The sequence below is a fragment of the Chrysemys picta genome, chromosome 2 (genome assembly GCF_011386835.1).
Source record: "Chrysemys picta bellii isolate R12L10 chromosome 2, ASM1138683v2, whole genome shotgun sequence".
NCBI lineage: Eukaryota > Metazoa > Chordata > Testudines > Emydidae > Chrysemys > Chrysemys picta.
The window spans coordinates 152296163-152312381 of record NC_088792.1 but is presented as its reverse complement, the minus strand read 5'-3'; the positions used below and the strand labels follow the sequence as shown (position 1 = coordinate 152312381).

Genomic DNA, 16219 nt, shown 5'->3' with positions numbered 1-16219 from the left:
AACAAGAGCAAAACATGCTCTTCTAACTACACCGCAGCCTGTGATCTGTATTATGGAGAAGAGAGCCCCCACACCGCAAAAAAAAAGCTTGGCTGGTGCAAGTGAGTACCCTCTGTTACAATATATAGATTCCGACTGTGTTCATTCTGTTGTTTGAATGCTGTTCCCTCCCACCCCAACTCCTTTGTCACAACTGTTGCCTAGGGGTGAAACTCACTCCTTTGCAAAGAATCTGTCCAATTCTGAAGGCTTAACCGGTGCATAGGCCTTGCACTCGCTGTCTGAACTGCACCCCCTACAGGCATTTTGCAATGGGCTTTAAATACAGAGCCGGATATTGAGCTGGTGTAAATCAGTGTGTTTCCACTGACTTCAGCAGAGTTATGCCGATTTACATCAACTGAAGATCTGGCCCAGTATTTCCAATGGGGGAAAGAAACGGACAAAAACAAAGCACATAGAGAACTAAAAATGCTGAAGCCAACAACCAAATCCTGGTCCTTGGACTAGCGTATGGCACATGTGTTAAACAAATGAGTCTTAGAAATACAGGAGCAGATCCTCAGCTGGGGGAAATCAACGTAGCTTCACAGACATTGATGGAGATACATGCTGAGGATCGGACCTAGGATGCCAGGCAGATGAGTTTACAAGCTGCAAACAACATTTTTGTTCAGACACCAACGTACTGTTTATTGGGGGTTCGGTTTTCTATTCATTTGCCTTCCAAATAAACAAAGAATATTTTAATGGAAAAAGAGGAAAGTCACATTTAAATTATCTGAAAGGTAGCTTCATGCAAAAATGAGACCTCGATCCAAAACGTCTTATCGATTAAAGAAAGAGCACTTGCAATAACCATTGTCTTATGATCAGTCTACATTCCACTATACATACACATTCTAGATTAGGCCATGGATCTGCATTCAGTAACAGTCTAAAGTTGACGTGGTCAAATCATTCACAAAAGATCTGGGTGAAATATTTTTCTCTCGTTTTCTGTTCTGAAATTCAACATTTTGACCAGATCTCCAGTTGACTGAAAAATGGGGAGAAAGTTTCTCCCCAATTTTCCCCCCCTTCAAATGTCAAATTCTGAAATTGTCAAAGTTTTGAAATTCGAACCATTTTGACCAGCTCTAGACTAAAGTTTTAAGCCTACCTCAAGCCCTCTAACAGAACTCTAATGTCCCCAGCGACCAATCGCTGTCTGCTCTACATTCAGAATATCAAGCTAATTCTTTCTACAGAACATTCACTTTCATGATACAATTCTCCCCTCCCCCCCCCCGGGTACATTCATGGATTGGAAGAGAGACAGACAAATAACATATGGATGTTAACTGAAGGATATCAGACTGTATTTACAGACGGTCTCTCTGCATCATAATTACAGCACCTGAATTTCCACAACATCTTCATCATTTTGGATGTTACACGTCTTCAGATTGCCGTTCCCAGAAAATATTACTGATGCAATCTGCCCTACACGCCCCAAATCCTGTTTTTTAAAGAAGAGCTATGAATCCACTATCCAACTATTAGCCCAAGAAGGGCTAAATTTGAAAATTCCCAAATCCGGGCCAGATTGGCAGAAAGGCTCCACACCAAACACACCAAGTGTGCTCTTGTGAAAATTCGTCTCGAAGGGCCAGATTCTTAATACCCTTATTTACACTGAGACCCTTTCTAGTACCCCAATGAGACCGCTTATGGAGTAAGGTGCTATTCAGTGTGAGTAAATGCATCAGAATCTGGCCCTAAACCAGAGCTTGTCTGTCTCTCCTCTTGTCGTGCATGGCCTTATCTACACTAGAAAGGGTTTGCTGGTATAGCTAAGACAACCCAGGAAAGGCAGAGCAAGGTGTAAGAGTGGAAGGAGTCTCATGAGTAGGGAGGGGCTGAGATAACTCCCAACAAAGACCAGGGAAAGGGGGAATGGAAGAAACTGGCTGACCATCTATGAACATGCTCTAGATCGGGGGTTCTCAAACTTTTTTGCTGGCACGACCCATTTTAATGACTTATTTTCTCCCGGGACCCCAGACAGCATGGAGGATGCCATTTTGAAGAGCCAAATAGCATCCTCTGCACAGCATGACCTCATCCGTATAGTGCATGCGAGGGCTCACTGTGCAGAGGTAGCCATTTTGTAGAGCAAAATGGCGCCCTCCAGGCATTGTGACTTTGCACGCACCATACATGCAAGGTCACGCTGTGCAGAGCAAAATGGTGTCCTCTGAACCCTAGGGATCGCCGTGACACCATCTGCTGATGGCCCATCCCCATTCGGGGCGGTGACCCGCAGTTTGGGAAACACTGCTCTAGCTATTGCCGAATAATAGGTGTGGCTAGGGGCCTTTCAAAAAAAACCATTTACACCCTCATTCTCACTTGGTTTCCATACGGTATTTAGTGGCTTTGGTTCCCAATCCTTTCAGGCAACTAGACCAAGTTTGCCAGGCTTTGGGCCAGTAAAATGGTCTCCTAGAATTTATGGGAGTGTCAATATTTACTTCAACAGGGACCAAGGTTTGGTTCTGCACCAGCCAACCTCCCATTCAACTGAGCCTACTCTATAAACCGCAACGGAGAGAATAGGGGTTGGAGCAGCTAACGGTGCACTGCAGGGTGTGGGAGGGAGGGGTCAGGGCTCTGAAGCCCTGGACACTGTTATGTAGGGGCCCAATTCTGACCCCGCTGAAGTCACTGGAATGTTTTACCACCATGTGCAGTGTGAACAGGACGAGGGCCTGGAAGTCGAGCCTGGAGAGGGCAGGGGACACACATACATACCTTTGTTCTACGAGCATTATAATAGTAGCACCAAAGGTTCCAACGGAGATCAAGGCCCCATTGTGCTAGGCGCTGTACAAACACATAGCCAGAGACAGTCCCTGCCCAGAGAAGCTTACAATCTACAGACAAGGTGAGAGAGGAAACTGAGGCACGGGGAGGTGAAGTGACTTGCCCAAGGTCACCCAGCAGGCCAGTGGCAGAGCTGGGACTAGAACCCAGGTCTCTGAGTCCCAGTCAGGAGCACTAGCCACTGGACCAGGCTGCCGCTCAGTGTTACTGTAATTGGCTACATTAGAACACAATGTAATCTCTCGCCTGTGAGGGACTCCTTTTCCCCCTGGGGAGGTGCATAGCGACTTCACTCCAGTTTAGTTCTTGGCTGGGACGGCTTCGACCTTTCCTTCTCTGGGCTGATCTTCCTCGGCAGGCTTCGGCTCCTCTGAAAGTCTGGGGTCCTTGATGCTTTCCTGCAGGTCTCGCTTCTCCTCCCTCCTGACAGTGACCGTGCTGGCGGAGAAGGCTTTTGCGCCGGAGAAAGGGCTAGATGAGAACGTGTAGCCAAGGCCGAAGGTGTTCCCGCTGCTGGCGGTGCTTAGCCGCGTTTCCTCCCCTTCCAGTAATTTCCTGGGGGTGGGGGAGAGAGAAACACCAAGAAAGATGCAATAAAGCTGCTTGCTGGAGCAAGATTTCAGATCCCTGCCTTCTCCTTTCTAAAATATCCTTCCCAGATCAGTTTTCATCGAGATGTGGCAACGGGGAACTTCCCCCCCACCATGGGAAAGCAGCCAAGCGATCAATCAGCACATTGCCCCCAGGAAGGAACAGCCTCTACGGCTCCTGAGACCCGAAGAGCTATTTCACAGGCACACTCCAGACAAACTATCCAGCCAAACCGTGTCGTGGAAGGAATCAGATAAAAACTGGCGACACGCTGGTCATGAATATCACCGCAGGGGTCTGTGTCCAGGTCGCATATATAGCATTACAGATGCGAGCTTGAAATATGTTATTAAAATAGGCTTTTGGAGGCAGTCTGCCCTTGACAAAGGAATGCTGTCTTGGCTGCTTGTTTGCCTGCATCCCCAATGCATATTGAGCAAGGTGAGGCCAGAGACAATGAAAAGACATTTACATCGAAGGGAAAACAAGTGATTAAGTCAAGCAGAGAAACAGATTGACCAGAGGACGAAGGAGACAGCCTGGCATCTTCACAAGCAGCAGGGGAGAAAAAATTTACATGGATACACTTCAAAGGTTCACAGGACTACAAAAAGAAGGGGAAAGAACCCTTAGTTATCCATCACAAGGGGACATAGGGTACAGCACCCTCTGAGCCTGTGAATGGTAGGTCCTTGCTGATAATTTGCTACAAATGAGAAAGATATATCTTCCTAGAATGAAGTTTTAGGCACTAGAAAGCATATTATTTTTGTGTTGTTTAATCCTTTTTTCTCTTTTATTCTTGCCTGATATCACTTAAATCTGTGGTCTTTATTAATAAACTTAGACTTTAAGGTCAGAAGGGACCATTATGATCATCTAGTCTGACCTCCTGCACAACGCAGGCCACAGAATCTCACCCACCCACTCCTGTATCAAACCTGTGTCTGAGCCATTGAAGTCCTCAAATCATGGTTTAAAGACTTCAAGGTGCAGAGAATCCTCCAGCAAGTGACCCGTGCCCATTGCTGCAGAGGAAGGCGAAAAACCCCCAGGGCCTCTGCCAATCTGCCCTGGAGGAAAATTCCTTCCTGACCCCAAATATGGTGATCAGCTAAACCCTGAGCATGTGGGCAAGACTCACCAGCCAGACACCCAGGAAAGAATTCTCTGTAGTAACTCAGATCCCATCCCATCATAGGCCATTGGGCATGTTTACCACTAATAGTCAAAGACCAATTAATTGCCAAAAGTAGGCTATCCCATTATACCATTCCCTCCATAAACTTATCAAGCTTAGTCTTGAAGCCAGATATGTCTTTTGCCCCCACTGCTCCCCTTGGAAGGCTGTTCCAGAACTTCACTCCTCTGATGGTTAGAAACCTTCGTCCAATTTCAAGTCTAAACTTCCTGATGGCCAGTTTATATCCATTTGTTCTTGTGTCCACATTTGTACTGAATTTAAATAATTCCTCTCCCTCCCTGGTATTTATCCCTCTGATATATTTATAGAGAGCAATCATATCTCCCCTCAGCCTTCTTTTAGTTAGGCTAAATAAGCCAAGCTCTTTGAGTCTCCTTTTATAAGACAGGTTTTCCATTCCTCGGCTCATCCTAGTAGCCCTTCTCTGTACCTGTTCCAGTTTGAATTCATCCTTCTTAAACACGGGAGACCAGAATGGCACACAGTATTCCAGATGAGGTCTCACCAGTGCCTTGTATAACGGTACTAACACCTCCTTATCTCTACTGGAAATACCTTGCCTGATGCACCCCAAGACCGCATTAGCTTTTTTCACGGCCACATCACATAACTTGTTCTTGTTTTATACAAAACCACCCCAGCGCTGTTATATCGATGCATGAGTCCTCAGCCAAACAGGCTGGTGAGTGCTCTGTCTCTTCGGAAGCAGCAAACTTCATAATTTCTAAGCGTGTCCAGTGAGAAGGACTGGACGCTGCAGGGAGATGTCTCAGGAACTCAGGACCTGGGCTTCACTGATTCTTACCTGCAGGGCCAGGTTTGGACTGGCAGAGTCTGGAGGAGCTTGTTAGCAAGGCAGACACACTGGAGCATCGGGTAGCTGATGCACAGTTTAGCAGCCGCAAAGCTCTCACTTGTCGAGGCAGAGGGGTAACACGGTGGCTTAGGGTTCTGGATTCCCTGACGAGAGCGTCACAACTACGTGACATCAGTAAGGCCATGGAGATGAGTGTCCAAGCAACATGGTGATGACAGTGATATATGTCAGGGATCTTTGAAGACGAATAACGGAGCTGGATACCATATTCCTATTTAAATGGGATCTAAGCACCTAACTCCCTTAGGTCATTTGAAAATCCCAGCTTGAAGACCTAGACAGACAGATGGCTGCTGTACAGCATTTTGATCTAGGTTTCCTAATGCATATTGCTATGGATTCCTTTTTTGGATGTTTTTTTAAAGGCTCTGCTCAAGGAATTATTTTTGGGGACCTTTTCTGCCCTGTGTTATGCAGGAGGTGAGACTAGATGATCACAGTGGTCCCTTCCTGCCTTAGAATCTATTAATCTCTGGAAACTTTAAAATGCGTTTGCGTATGAGGAGGTCAGGAGTAAAAATAGGAGCAATGGGGGGTGGGGGCTTTTGACCAGTTCTAACCCTGAGCCGAACCTGGGCATCTGCTGCAATTTTTCTCATTATTCTCATTACAGAACTGCGCAGCTGGATTGCTACACAATCTTACGGAATATCCAGGGGTATAATGTTTCTGGGTATTTGTTTCTTTCTACGCAAACGGAGAGGTGTGACCGCCAGCATCAAACAACCCCAAAGCCATAGGGGAAGAAGGCCTATTGATATCATTTTACCTGTATGCAGCTATTTCAATATCCAGGGCCATCTTCACATTCAGCAGGTCTTGGTACTCTCGGAGGTGACGAGCCATCTCTCCCTTGGTCGTCCTTAGAGCATTTTCAAGCTGGTTAATAGTCTCCTGCAGAAAAAGAAGTAGAAGGGAGAACATTTTGATCATGTCAGTAGGTCCCTCTCATTTGCTTTTAGTGCCCCTCCTTCCATATGTGTTGTTCAAACTGATCTCAGGAGGAGATATCGGTGTGGTCCAGTGGATTAGAGTGCTGGACTGGGACTCAGACTGGACTGGGTTTTCTATTCCTGGCTATGCCACTGACTTGCTGTTTGAGCAGAGCAAGTCATTTCACCTCTCTTTCCCTCCCACCTCTGCCTTGTTTATTTCAACTGCAGTCTCTGCAGGGCAGGAATTGTCTTATTATGTGTTTATACAGTGCATATCCCAAATCTCAGTAGCGATCCTATACATTTACTAATACGATCAAACATTCGTTTGGGCTGGTCCCTTCCCCAGCATATCAGACGTCTGCTGTTCTAGCAATGAGCTCTGTTCCTCAAAGGAGTTCATGTGATTATTATTTTTTCTATCTAATCTAATAGTCAAATCGGGAGACTAGAAGCCCGGACTCCTGGGTTCTATTGTTGGCTCACAGCCTGATCTTGGGCAAGTCACTTGGACTTCTTTGAAATTTTAGATCTAACAATTTGGGAGGTGCAATTGGAATTCGAGCACCTCTGGAAATCAGCCCCTCAGTGGACATCCAAAAAACAGAGGCCCCCAAAGATCAATGAATGCTTTGTGCCTCAGTTTCCCAAGATGAGACATGGGGCTAATAATACTTACAATCTACCTCACCCGGGGCTGGAGGGTGGGGTAGTGAATGTATGTTTTCAAAGTGTTTGAAGATCACAGGCGGGAGATATTATAGAAATGTTACTATCATAGTCTCTCCCCCTCCCATTCAGGGCAAGGTTTGCTAAGTACATCCCATCTCTGTGTAAGGACCGTCTTCTTCCCAGTGCAAACGTGCCCAAAAGCGTGGCCTCCACAAGCTATCAGGAAAGACAAAAGCCCAGGATAATCTTGCTAGATGCATATCTGGCATTTTGCCACTTGAGTCTCTGATTCCTAGGGCTGCAAGTGAGCTCTTGAGTTGGAAACAAATAAGAAGCCGATGTCTATTGGCAAGTGTCAGGGATAGCTCAGTGGTTTGAGCATTGGCCTGCTAAACCCAGGGTTGTGAGTGCAATCATTGAGGGGGCCATTTAGGGATTGGTCCTGCTTTGAGCAGGGGGTTGGACTAGATGACCTCCTGAAGGCCCTTCCAACCCTGATATTCTATGATTCTACCTGCAGATTATGGATCTCCCCATTGCTCCTCTCCTCCGCTTCCTGCAGCTGCCTCTCCAGGGACTCGTTGGCATTCCTCAGAGCCTCGACCTCGATGTTGCGGGCCTGCAGCTGGCGCCTGTACTCCGTGATCTCCTCCTTGGCCTGGCGGATGCTGTCACTGCTGCGAGCCGCCTCCTCGGTGAAGTTGGCAAATTTGGATTTGTACCACTCTTCGGCGGACTGCTGGTTCCGGGCGGAAAGGACCTCGTACTGCATGCGGATCTCCTTCAAAGCGGCCGTGAGGTCAGGCTTGCTCACGTCCACCTCCACTGAGACCTGGAGAGGGCACAGAAGGAAGGGACCCCACCCCACACACAGACAGCATGAAGCACGGGGAAACGGATAGGAATACAAAGACACTGAAGCTGCTCAGGGCTGTTTCCCGACATCCTAGGCTGCATGGCCTGAATGATGGCCCAGATCCTGCCCCTTGTCCCCCATGCAGAGCTGGAGCGCTCAGGACACAGGGGAACAGCTGTGTTTCCTCTGCACGAAGCAAGCCGGAGGACAAATGGCTCCCATACGGAGCGGTGGAGCCCAGCACCATGCGGTCCCAATACAGAGGCTCTTTGAATTAAGGACAAGGTAGAAATGAAGTCAGGGGATTTAGTGCTACATGGCTCTTCTCTCCACAGTCATGCATGGTCCTGGAGCTCCTCTGCCGTCACGGGATGGCCTGAAGGCAGGGGGAGATGTTGCTTGCCCCTGTGGGGTTTCCCCAGCAGCTAGCCAAATTATTCAGATATTTGGGGCAGGAATAAGTCCTAACGAAGTGGATTGGTGGACAGGAAGCGGGCAGTCACCGGTGCATGACAGAATGTCGCATAGCCGGGGGAACACTGCAGGACCCCCGCCTCCACATGCGGGATATGGTATAGCTATAAAATACACATTATATGGACCAGATCCTTAGCTGGTGTAAATCTGCATAGCTCCTCTGAAGTCAGTGGAGCGATGTCAGTTTACACCAGCTGACCATCCACCGTGCCCCCTGTCTATAGCCACGGTGAATAAATATGTAGGCAAAAAGACCATATAGGCAAAGGACACATGGGTGGATAGGTATAGATAGATAGCTGTATTAGACAGACATTCTCTCTACATGTATTTGTGTGTAGACAGTGAAAGAGAGGGTGTGTATGGAGATAGATAGATGGGGGGATGGCTGGGGATAGATAGCTAGATAGATATTGACTCATGTTAAAAGTCAGTATCTCAACAATTACTAGGTTAACACAGCAAATTAACCTGGGTTCAAAGAAATGCATCAGAGGAGCAAAGACTTTGACAGGTACAGCATTAATTTTAGATATGCGAGTTGTTCAGGATCAGTTAGCAAGTCCTTTTTGATCCTACACACAGCTCTGGTAAGTGTTGCTGAATTGCTACCATAACACCACCCAGGAGTGAAATGACTCATTTATTTAAGTTGTCCAGTGTTTCTGTAGAATTCTGTACAGTGCTGGCCTTCCGCCACAGTTCAATCTGAATCTAAACGTGGACATGTACCTGGTTTATTGCTCCCCCATTTCATGGAGAGAAATGACAGCATTGTGGGCAACCAGAATGCATTGCCTTCTCAATCCAACCCCCAGGGCCTGCTGCATTCTTTGTAACTCTGCCAATTACAGATTTTACACACTGAAAGAGTTTCCCACAACCTGGCCTTATGATGCAAAATATTAGGAAAGCCAGAAAGTTATTGGTCTGTCAGTGAATTTCCATACAGATGGTGGATTGTGGCCATGATATAAAGAGCTCATTTTAGGGTTTGCTCATCAGATGCCTGCACATATCTAAAAAAAGATATACTGGCACTAGAAAAGGTTCAGAAAAGGGCAACTAAAATGATTAGGGGTTTGGAACAGGTCCCATATGAGGAGAGATTAAAGAGGCTAGGACTCTTCAGCTTGGAAAAGAGGAGACTAAGGGGGGATATGATAGAGGTATATAAAATCTTGAGTGATGTGGAGAAAGTGGATAAGGAAAAGTTATTTACTTATTCCCATAATACAAGAAGTAGGGGTCACCAAATGAAATTAATAGGCAGCAGGTTTAAAACAAATACAAGGAAGTTCTTCTTCATGCAGCGCACAGTCAACTTGTGGAACTCCTTACCTGAGGAGGTTGTGAAGGCTAGGACTATAAACAGCGTTTAAAAGAGAACTGGATAAATTCATGGTGGTGAAGTCCATTAATGGCTATTAGCCAGGATGGGTAAGGAATGGTGTCCTTAGCCTCTGTTTGTCAGAGGATGGAGATAGATGGCAGGAGAGAGAGATCACTTGATCATTACCTGTTAGGTTCACTCCCTCTGGGGCACCTGGCATTGGCCACTGTCGGTAGACAGGATACTGGGCTAGATGGACCTTTGGTCTGACCCGGTACGGCCGTTCTTATGTTCACATATTTATTCTAATACAACCAGTGGAGTTCCTCACTGAGGAACATGGACCCAGAATATGGAATATGCAGGTACAACTCTAGCAATGGATTTAGTCCTATATATGAAGATAAGTTATGTATTGGGGATTGGTCCTGCTTTGAGCAGGGGGTTGGACTAGATACCTTCCGAGGTCCCTTCCAACCCGGATATTCTATGATTAGAAATGAATGGCATTCCAGAAGTGGAGTTTAACCTTGCAAACAAAGGACATTATAGCAAATATGCAATAAAAAAAAAAAAAAAGCATTTGCTGGTATCATTAATACCTCATTACACAGGGGGGTCATAAGTGAAATCAAACCTTTAATGCAGGGGAAAGTCCTCCTTTGAATGAAATGGGCTTCAGCTCCTTGTCTAAGAGAAGTTCAGATATTCATGTATTCAGGAATGTACTGGGTCAAAGTCAGCTGTAGTGTAAGCGGATGCAACTCCAAGGCTGAAGTGGTCTCATTATGCTGGCTTGACCCTGTAAGGTGCAGAGCACCCTGGCTCCAATCTAGCAAAGCACTAAAACATATATATTTGCTGCAAGTAGCATAGTTAAGGAGGGACTGAAAGCTGCTGTCAGAGGAACAAGCAAAACAAGCAAGAAAGAGAGAACAAAGCAGAAGAAGATTCATATTTCTAGGCTTAATGCACTCTGAGAATACAGCACAACTTTGATTATTGCAGCCATAGTCAAATTTCCCTGTTATATCCAGAGCTGTACCCTTCTCTGCCTCACCAAAAAAAAAATCTATTTGTGGTATTATCACAATTATATCTACGTGCCCCAATGTGCTAAGTGTTGTACCTACAAAGATTGATACAGTCCCTACTCACCCCTAACAGTTTATGATTGAGAGAGACAAAGAATGGGAGAGTACTGTCCTGATATTACAGACAGGAAACTGGGTCAGGGTCAGACTAAGCGACTTGGTAAAGTCACACAAAAAATCTGTAGCAGAGCTCATCTCAAATCCCAATCCAGTGCTTTAGCCATAAAAGCAACCTTCCTCTTCATAAGTTAAATGAAAATTCCCTTCATTAACCAAAGCTTTGGTCATCTGAAAGTATTCTGCGTCCCTCGTGACATCTCAGGGGAAATCCATGGTGGATGGGTGAGGTCCCAGAGTACTGGAGACAGGCAAACATAGTATCTGTTTTTAAGAATGGCAACAAAGAGCACCCTGGGAATTATAGACCAGTCAGCCTTACTTTAATACCTGGAAAGATGCCAGAACAAATAAATTATTGAACAATCAATTTGTGATCACTTAGAGGATAATGGGGTTATAAGGACTAGCCAGCATAGATTTGTCAAGAACAAATCATGCCAAACCAACCTAATTTCCTTCTTTGACAGGGTTACTGGCCCAGCAGATGGGGGGAAGGAGTAGATGCGATAGATCTTGATTTTAGTAAGGCTTTTGAACTGTCCCACATGACATTCTCATAAGCAAAATGTAGTCTAGATGGAATTACTAGAAGGTGGGTGCACAACTGGTTGAAAGACCGTGCTCAAAGAATAGTTATCAATGGTTCACTGTCAGACTGGGAGGGTGTATCTACTGGGGTCCAGCAGGGGTCAGTCCTGGGTCTGAAACTATTTAATATTTTTATTAATGATTTGCACAATGGAGTGGAAAGTACGCTTATAAAACTTGCAGATGACACCAAGCTGGGAGGGGTTGCAAACACTTTGGAAGACAGGATTAAAATTCAAAGTGACCTTGACAAATTGGAGAATTGGTCTGAAATCAACAAGATGAAATTCAGGAAAGAAATGTGTAAAGAACTACACTTAGCAAGGGGAAAAAAAAAATCAAACACACAGCTACAAAATGGGGAATAACTGCTTGGTGGCTGTACTGCTGGAAAAGGTCCAGGGGTTGTAGTGGATCACAAATTGAACATGAGACAATGGTGTGATGCAGTTAACAGGAGTGTCACACATAAGGTAATTGTCCTGTTCCTCTCGGCACTGGTGAGGCCTCAGCTGGAGCATTGTGTCAAATTCTGGGTGCCACACTTTTGGAAAGATGCGGATAAATTGGAGAGAGTCCAGAGGAAAGCAACAAAAATGATAATAAGTTTAGAAAACCTGATCTACAAGAAAAGGTTAAAAAACCTGAGCATGTTTAGTCTTGAGAAAAGAAGAAGGAGGGGGGACCTGACAACAGTCTTCGAATAGGTAAGAAGTGTTATAAAGAGCATGGTGATCAATTGTTCTCCGTGTGCAAGGCAGGAAAAGACATAATTGGCTTAATCTGCAGCAAGGGAGATTGAGGGTAGATAGTAGGAAACACTTTCTAACTCTAAGGGTACATCTACACTACAGGGGGGAGTCGATTTAAGATACGCAAATTCAGCTACGTGAATAGCGTAGCTGAATTCGACGTATCGCAGCCGACTTACCCCGCTGTGAGGACGGCGGCAAAATCGACTTCTGCGGCTTTCTGTCGACGGCGCTTACTCCCACCTCCGCTGGTGGAGTAAGAGCGTCGATTCGGGGATCGATTGTCGCGTCCCAACGGGACGCGATAAATCGATCCCCGAGAGGTCAATTTCTACCCACCGATTCAGGCGGGTAGTGTAGACCTAGCCTAAGGGTGTTAAGTTCTGGAAGATTGTGGAATCCCCGTCATTGGAGGTTTTAAGGACAGGCTGGACAAACACCTCTCATGGGCAGTCTCCATTTATTTGACTCTGCCTCAGCGCAGGGGGCTGGACTTGATGACCTCTCAATTCCCTTCCAGCCCTATGTTTCTATGATTCCATCTGGATAATCCAGGCTGCATTACAATACCTCTGCACCAGCTATTGATTTCAATGCTCAGGAGATTCATCCGTTTCCATCAATAATGCAACTGCAGCTGTAAAGCTGCTTCACTAAGCTGCTCTGGGTTTGTCCTTACGGATCTGGTGTTTTAATACCTTTACATGCAGTTTAACATTTGTCTGACACCACCTTGCGAAAGTGGACATTAACGAAACCCACATGACAAAAGAGTTGTCACTGAGCTGCCCATGAAACCTATGCATAACAAGCTCATTAGGATAACCGCTATTCTCATGTACATCCAAAGAATTAACGTGGGTTAGCTACTTTTTGCATTAAGCATGCTTCATTTTTTCCTCCCAACATGTACAGAAATAGTCCCACAACTTCACTTGAAACCCAGACTGATGAATGAAGCCAGGACTGAGCTTTCCTTCTTTTCTAAGCTTCGGTCTTTTCATTCCACTAGCACGTGGCTCAGGCACAATAGATAGTTATTGTGTGCGCTCTGCAGGGTGGGCGCTAGGTACCTATTGTACCAATGGCACTGCAGCATAGCAGCAGGATGCTATCTTCCCAGCAGGGCTTAGTAATAATGTAACCAAGGTACAGTTTGCTGGGGTATTCAAGGAACTGAATCACACTTCCAACAGTCCAATGTGAGCCAATCCAATACTCAACGCAAAAGAAGACGCGCCGCTGATTTAACCTTCCAGACGACTTTATGCCGAATACAATGTAATCAAAAAAGCAGAATATGTAAGTACCCTATTACCCATTCAATATAGGGAAGGAGTATAGGGGTCATAGCTGCAGGATGCAAAGGCATTGTGTGCAGGCATCCAACACCATGAGGTGAGCCAGTCAAATGTATACCTTAACAAAGATAACCTTCCAATGATCCACTGGCTGCAATAGCTTAGTGCCCAGTGCAACGGATCTAGTATCTATCCATTCAGCATATGCAAGAGGAAGAGAATAGGGGGAGGGTATGTAACACTCTCTATATGCTCAGCCTATGGAAGTATAAAATCATGGGGTGGGGGTGAGGGCTGTGCTGTAATGCACAGCATAGAGGAGGAGGGCAGTATTGTGCATGTATGCCACACCCGATCCATCTAGCACATACAGAAGAGGGGTAATCAGTGCATATAACACACCTCATCCAGCACACAGGAAGGGTGCTTATGTGTGTATAGCACACACTTTATCCAGCATAGAGACGGAGGGGTGCGGGCGTGTAGCACACACTTTATCCAGCACACAAGAGGAGGGGTTTGTGTGTGTGTAATACTCCTTAGGAGTATCAGAGGGGTAGCCATGTTAGTCTGGATCTGTAAAAAGCAACAGAGGGTCCTGTGGCACCTTTAAGACTAACAGATGTATTGGAGCATAAGCTTTCGTGGGTGAATGCCACCCACGAAAGCTTATGCTCCAATACATCTGTTAGTCTTAAAGGTGCTACAGGACTCTCTGTTGCTCCTTAGGAGGAGACGGATATTGGGGGTAAGTGAAGGCACACCCCATCCACGTGGCATGTGGGGGGGGAGAAGCGCGCTGGGCACCTGGGGATATGGGCGGTGGAACGGGATTGCTGGGTGGTTGAATCCTGGAGGTGAACACCGAGCCCTTGGGGGTGTTATGTGCCACCCTGGGGAGGCTGCTGTTGGGCATCTTGCCAGGAGGGGAGCACTGGGAAGGCGGGATGCAGAAAGGGGAGCACTGTGCTGGGCAGGGACAGGTGGGGAGAGCCGTGCAGCAGGGTTAGTGCAGCAGGGTTAGTCGGTTGGGTAGATACAGAACAGGGAGTGTGCAGGGCTGGGGCTGGGCAGGGACAGGGGAGGGGAAGAGAGAGCAGGGCTGGGGCTGCGGGGGGCAGGTGCGTAGGGGAGTACAGGGCTGAGAGGGCTGGAGGGGATGGGAGCCCAGGGGCAGGCGGGGAGGGGAGCGCAGCGTTTGTCAGGGGGATACAGAACTGGGAGCCCAGCGCTGGACAGGGGCAGGTGGCAAGGGCGTGCAGGGCTGGGCAGGGGCAGATGGGGAACCGGAGCGCAGGGCTGAACAGGGACATGGGGAGCGCAGGGCGGGCCGGTCAGGGCCGGGGGATGCTGGGGAAGGGCAGGTGAGCACCGCAGGGCTGGGCAGGGCGCTGGTACCTGCGCATCCTGCAGCGAGGCTTGCAGCTCCGCCACCTCCTCCTCGTGCACCTTCCGGAGGAAGGCGATCTCGTCCAGCAGCGACTCCACCTTCTTCTCCAGCTCCAGCCGGGCCAGGGTGGCGTGGTCCACGTCCTTCCTGTACTCGCGCAGGGCCAGCTCGGCTTCCTCCCGCCGGCGCGCCTCCTCCTGGCACTGCTCCCGCAGGCGCTGCAGCCCCTGCGCCAGCTGCTGGCTCTCCAGCTGCGCCTCGTCCCGCTCGTGGCGCAGCTCCTCCACCTTGGAGCGCAGCTCGCGGATCTCCTGCTCGTAGAGCTGCTGCAGGCGGGAGGGCTCCGCCTGGCGCTGGCGCAACAGGGAGACCTCGGCCTCCAGCAGCCGGTTGTGCTGCTCCAGCTGGTGCACCTTCTCGATGTAGGTCACGAAGCGGTCGTTGAGCCCTTGCAGCTGCTCCTTCTCGTTGGTGCGCACGATTTTCAGCTCGTTGCTCACCGCGCTGGACTGGGAGAGCAGCTCCAGGTGGTTCGCGGAGCTGGGCCCGGCCAGCTTGCGATATGAGGAAGGATAGGAGTCCCTGGCATGGTGGGCGCGGTAGCCGGCAGCCCGGGGAGGTGCCGGGCTGCTGTAGACCCTGCTGGAGAGGCGAGAAGTTTCCCCGAAGATCTTCTTATAGGAGGAGGGTGGGTAGAGCAGGTCGCTGGTGTAGCTCATGGTGAGGCTGCGAGGGAGCTGCAGGCAGGGAAGGGACGATGCTGGGTGGGTGATGCACAGAAACGGGGGGAGGACAATGCGCCTGGCTCTCCCTTTTTATAGCCCCGCAAACACCAATCCTCTTCCTCCTGCTCCTGGAAATTACAACGCCCAGACAACTGCAAATCTGCATGGCAGGGAGGAGGGAGCAAAGCGCGCGGGGGGCTGAAAGGGAGGCACTTGCCTCTGTCCTTGCCTGAGATTCGCTTGATCAGCAAGTGCTGGCTGCAGCTGGGACCTGCCACCGAATCAATGTGTGTGTAGCCCCAGGATTGACAGGGGAAGGGGGGTGCCTAGGCAAGGTGGCCCCATGGTGTGGGCAGAGGATGCAGCTGCTTGCAACAATCGCCAGAAAGGGTGAAGGATACAAAGGAGGGGTGGGGTGTGGGGGAAGAACAGAGCA

At 48.0% G+C, this 16219-nt stretch overlaps 1 protein-coding gene across 1 annotated transcript; it reads right to left on the bottom strand.

Moving 5' to 3' along the window:
* Nucleotides 1-666: 666 nt before the first annotated feature.
* LOC101942162 (low molecular weight neuronal intermediate filament-like) lies at nt 667-15905 on the bottom strand. The gene is made up of 4 exons (XM_005285225.4): nt 15067-15905; nt 7662-7979; nt 6310-6434; nt 667-3423 (listed from the first exon to the last, which is right to left on the bottom strand). Exons 1-4 carry the CDS (start codon nt 15775-15777, stop codon nt 3168-3170), a joined length of 1410 nt encoding a protein of 469 aa, XP_005285282.2. The 5' UTR covers nt 15778-15905; the 3' UTR covers nt 667-3167.
* Nucleotides 15906-16219: the final 314 nt, after the last annotated feature.

Bases quoted from the DNA above. Each gene is read 5' to 3' on its own strand.
- LOC101942162 (XM_005285225.4), bottom strand. From the start codon at position 15,777: ATGAGCTACACCAGCGACCTGCTCTACCCACCCTCCTCCTATAAGAAG. The intron at 7,980-15,066 runs GTACCAGCGCCC...TGCCCTCTCCAG, and splicing joins CCTCGCTGCAGGATGCGCAG to GTCTCAGTGGAGGTGGACGT. The intron at 3,424-6,309 runs GTAAAATGATAT...CCCCACCCCCAG, and splicing joins ATTGAAATAGCTGCATACAG to GAAATTACTGGAAGGGGAGG.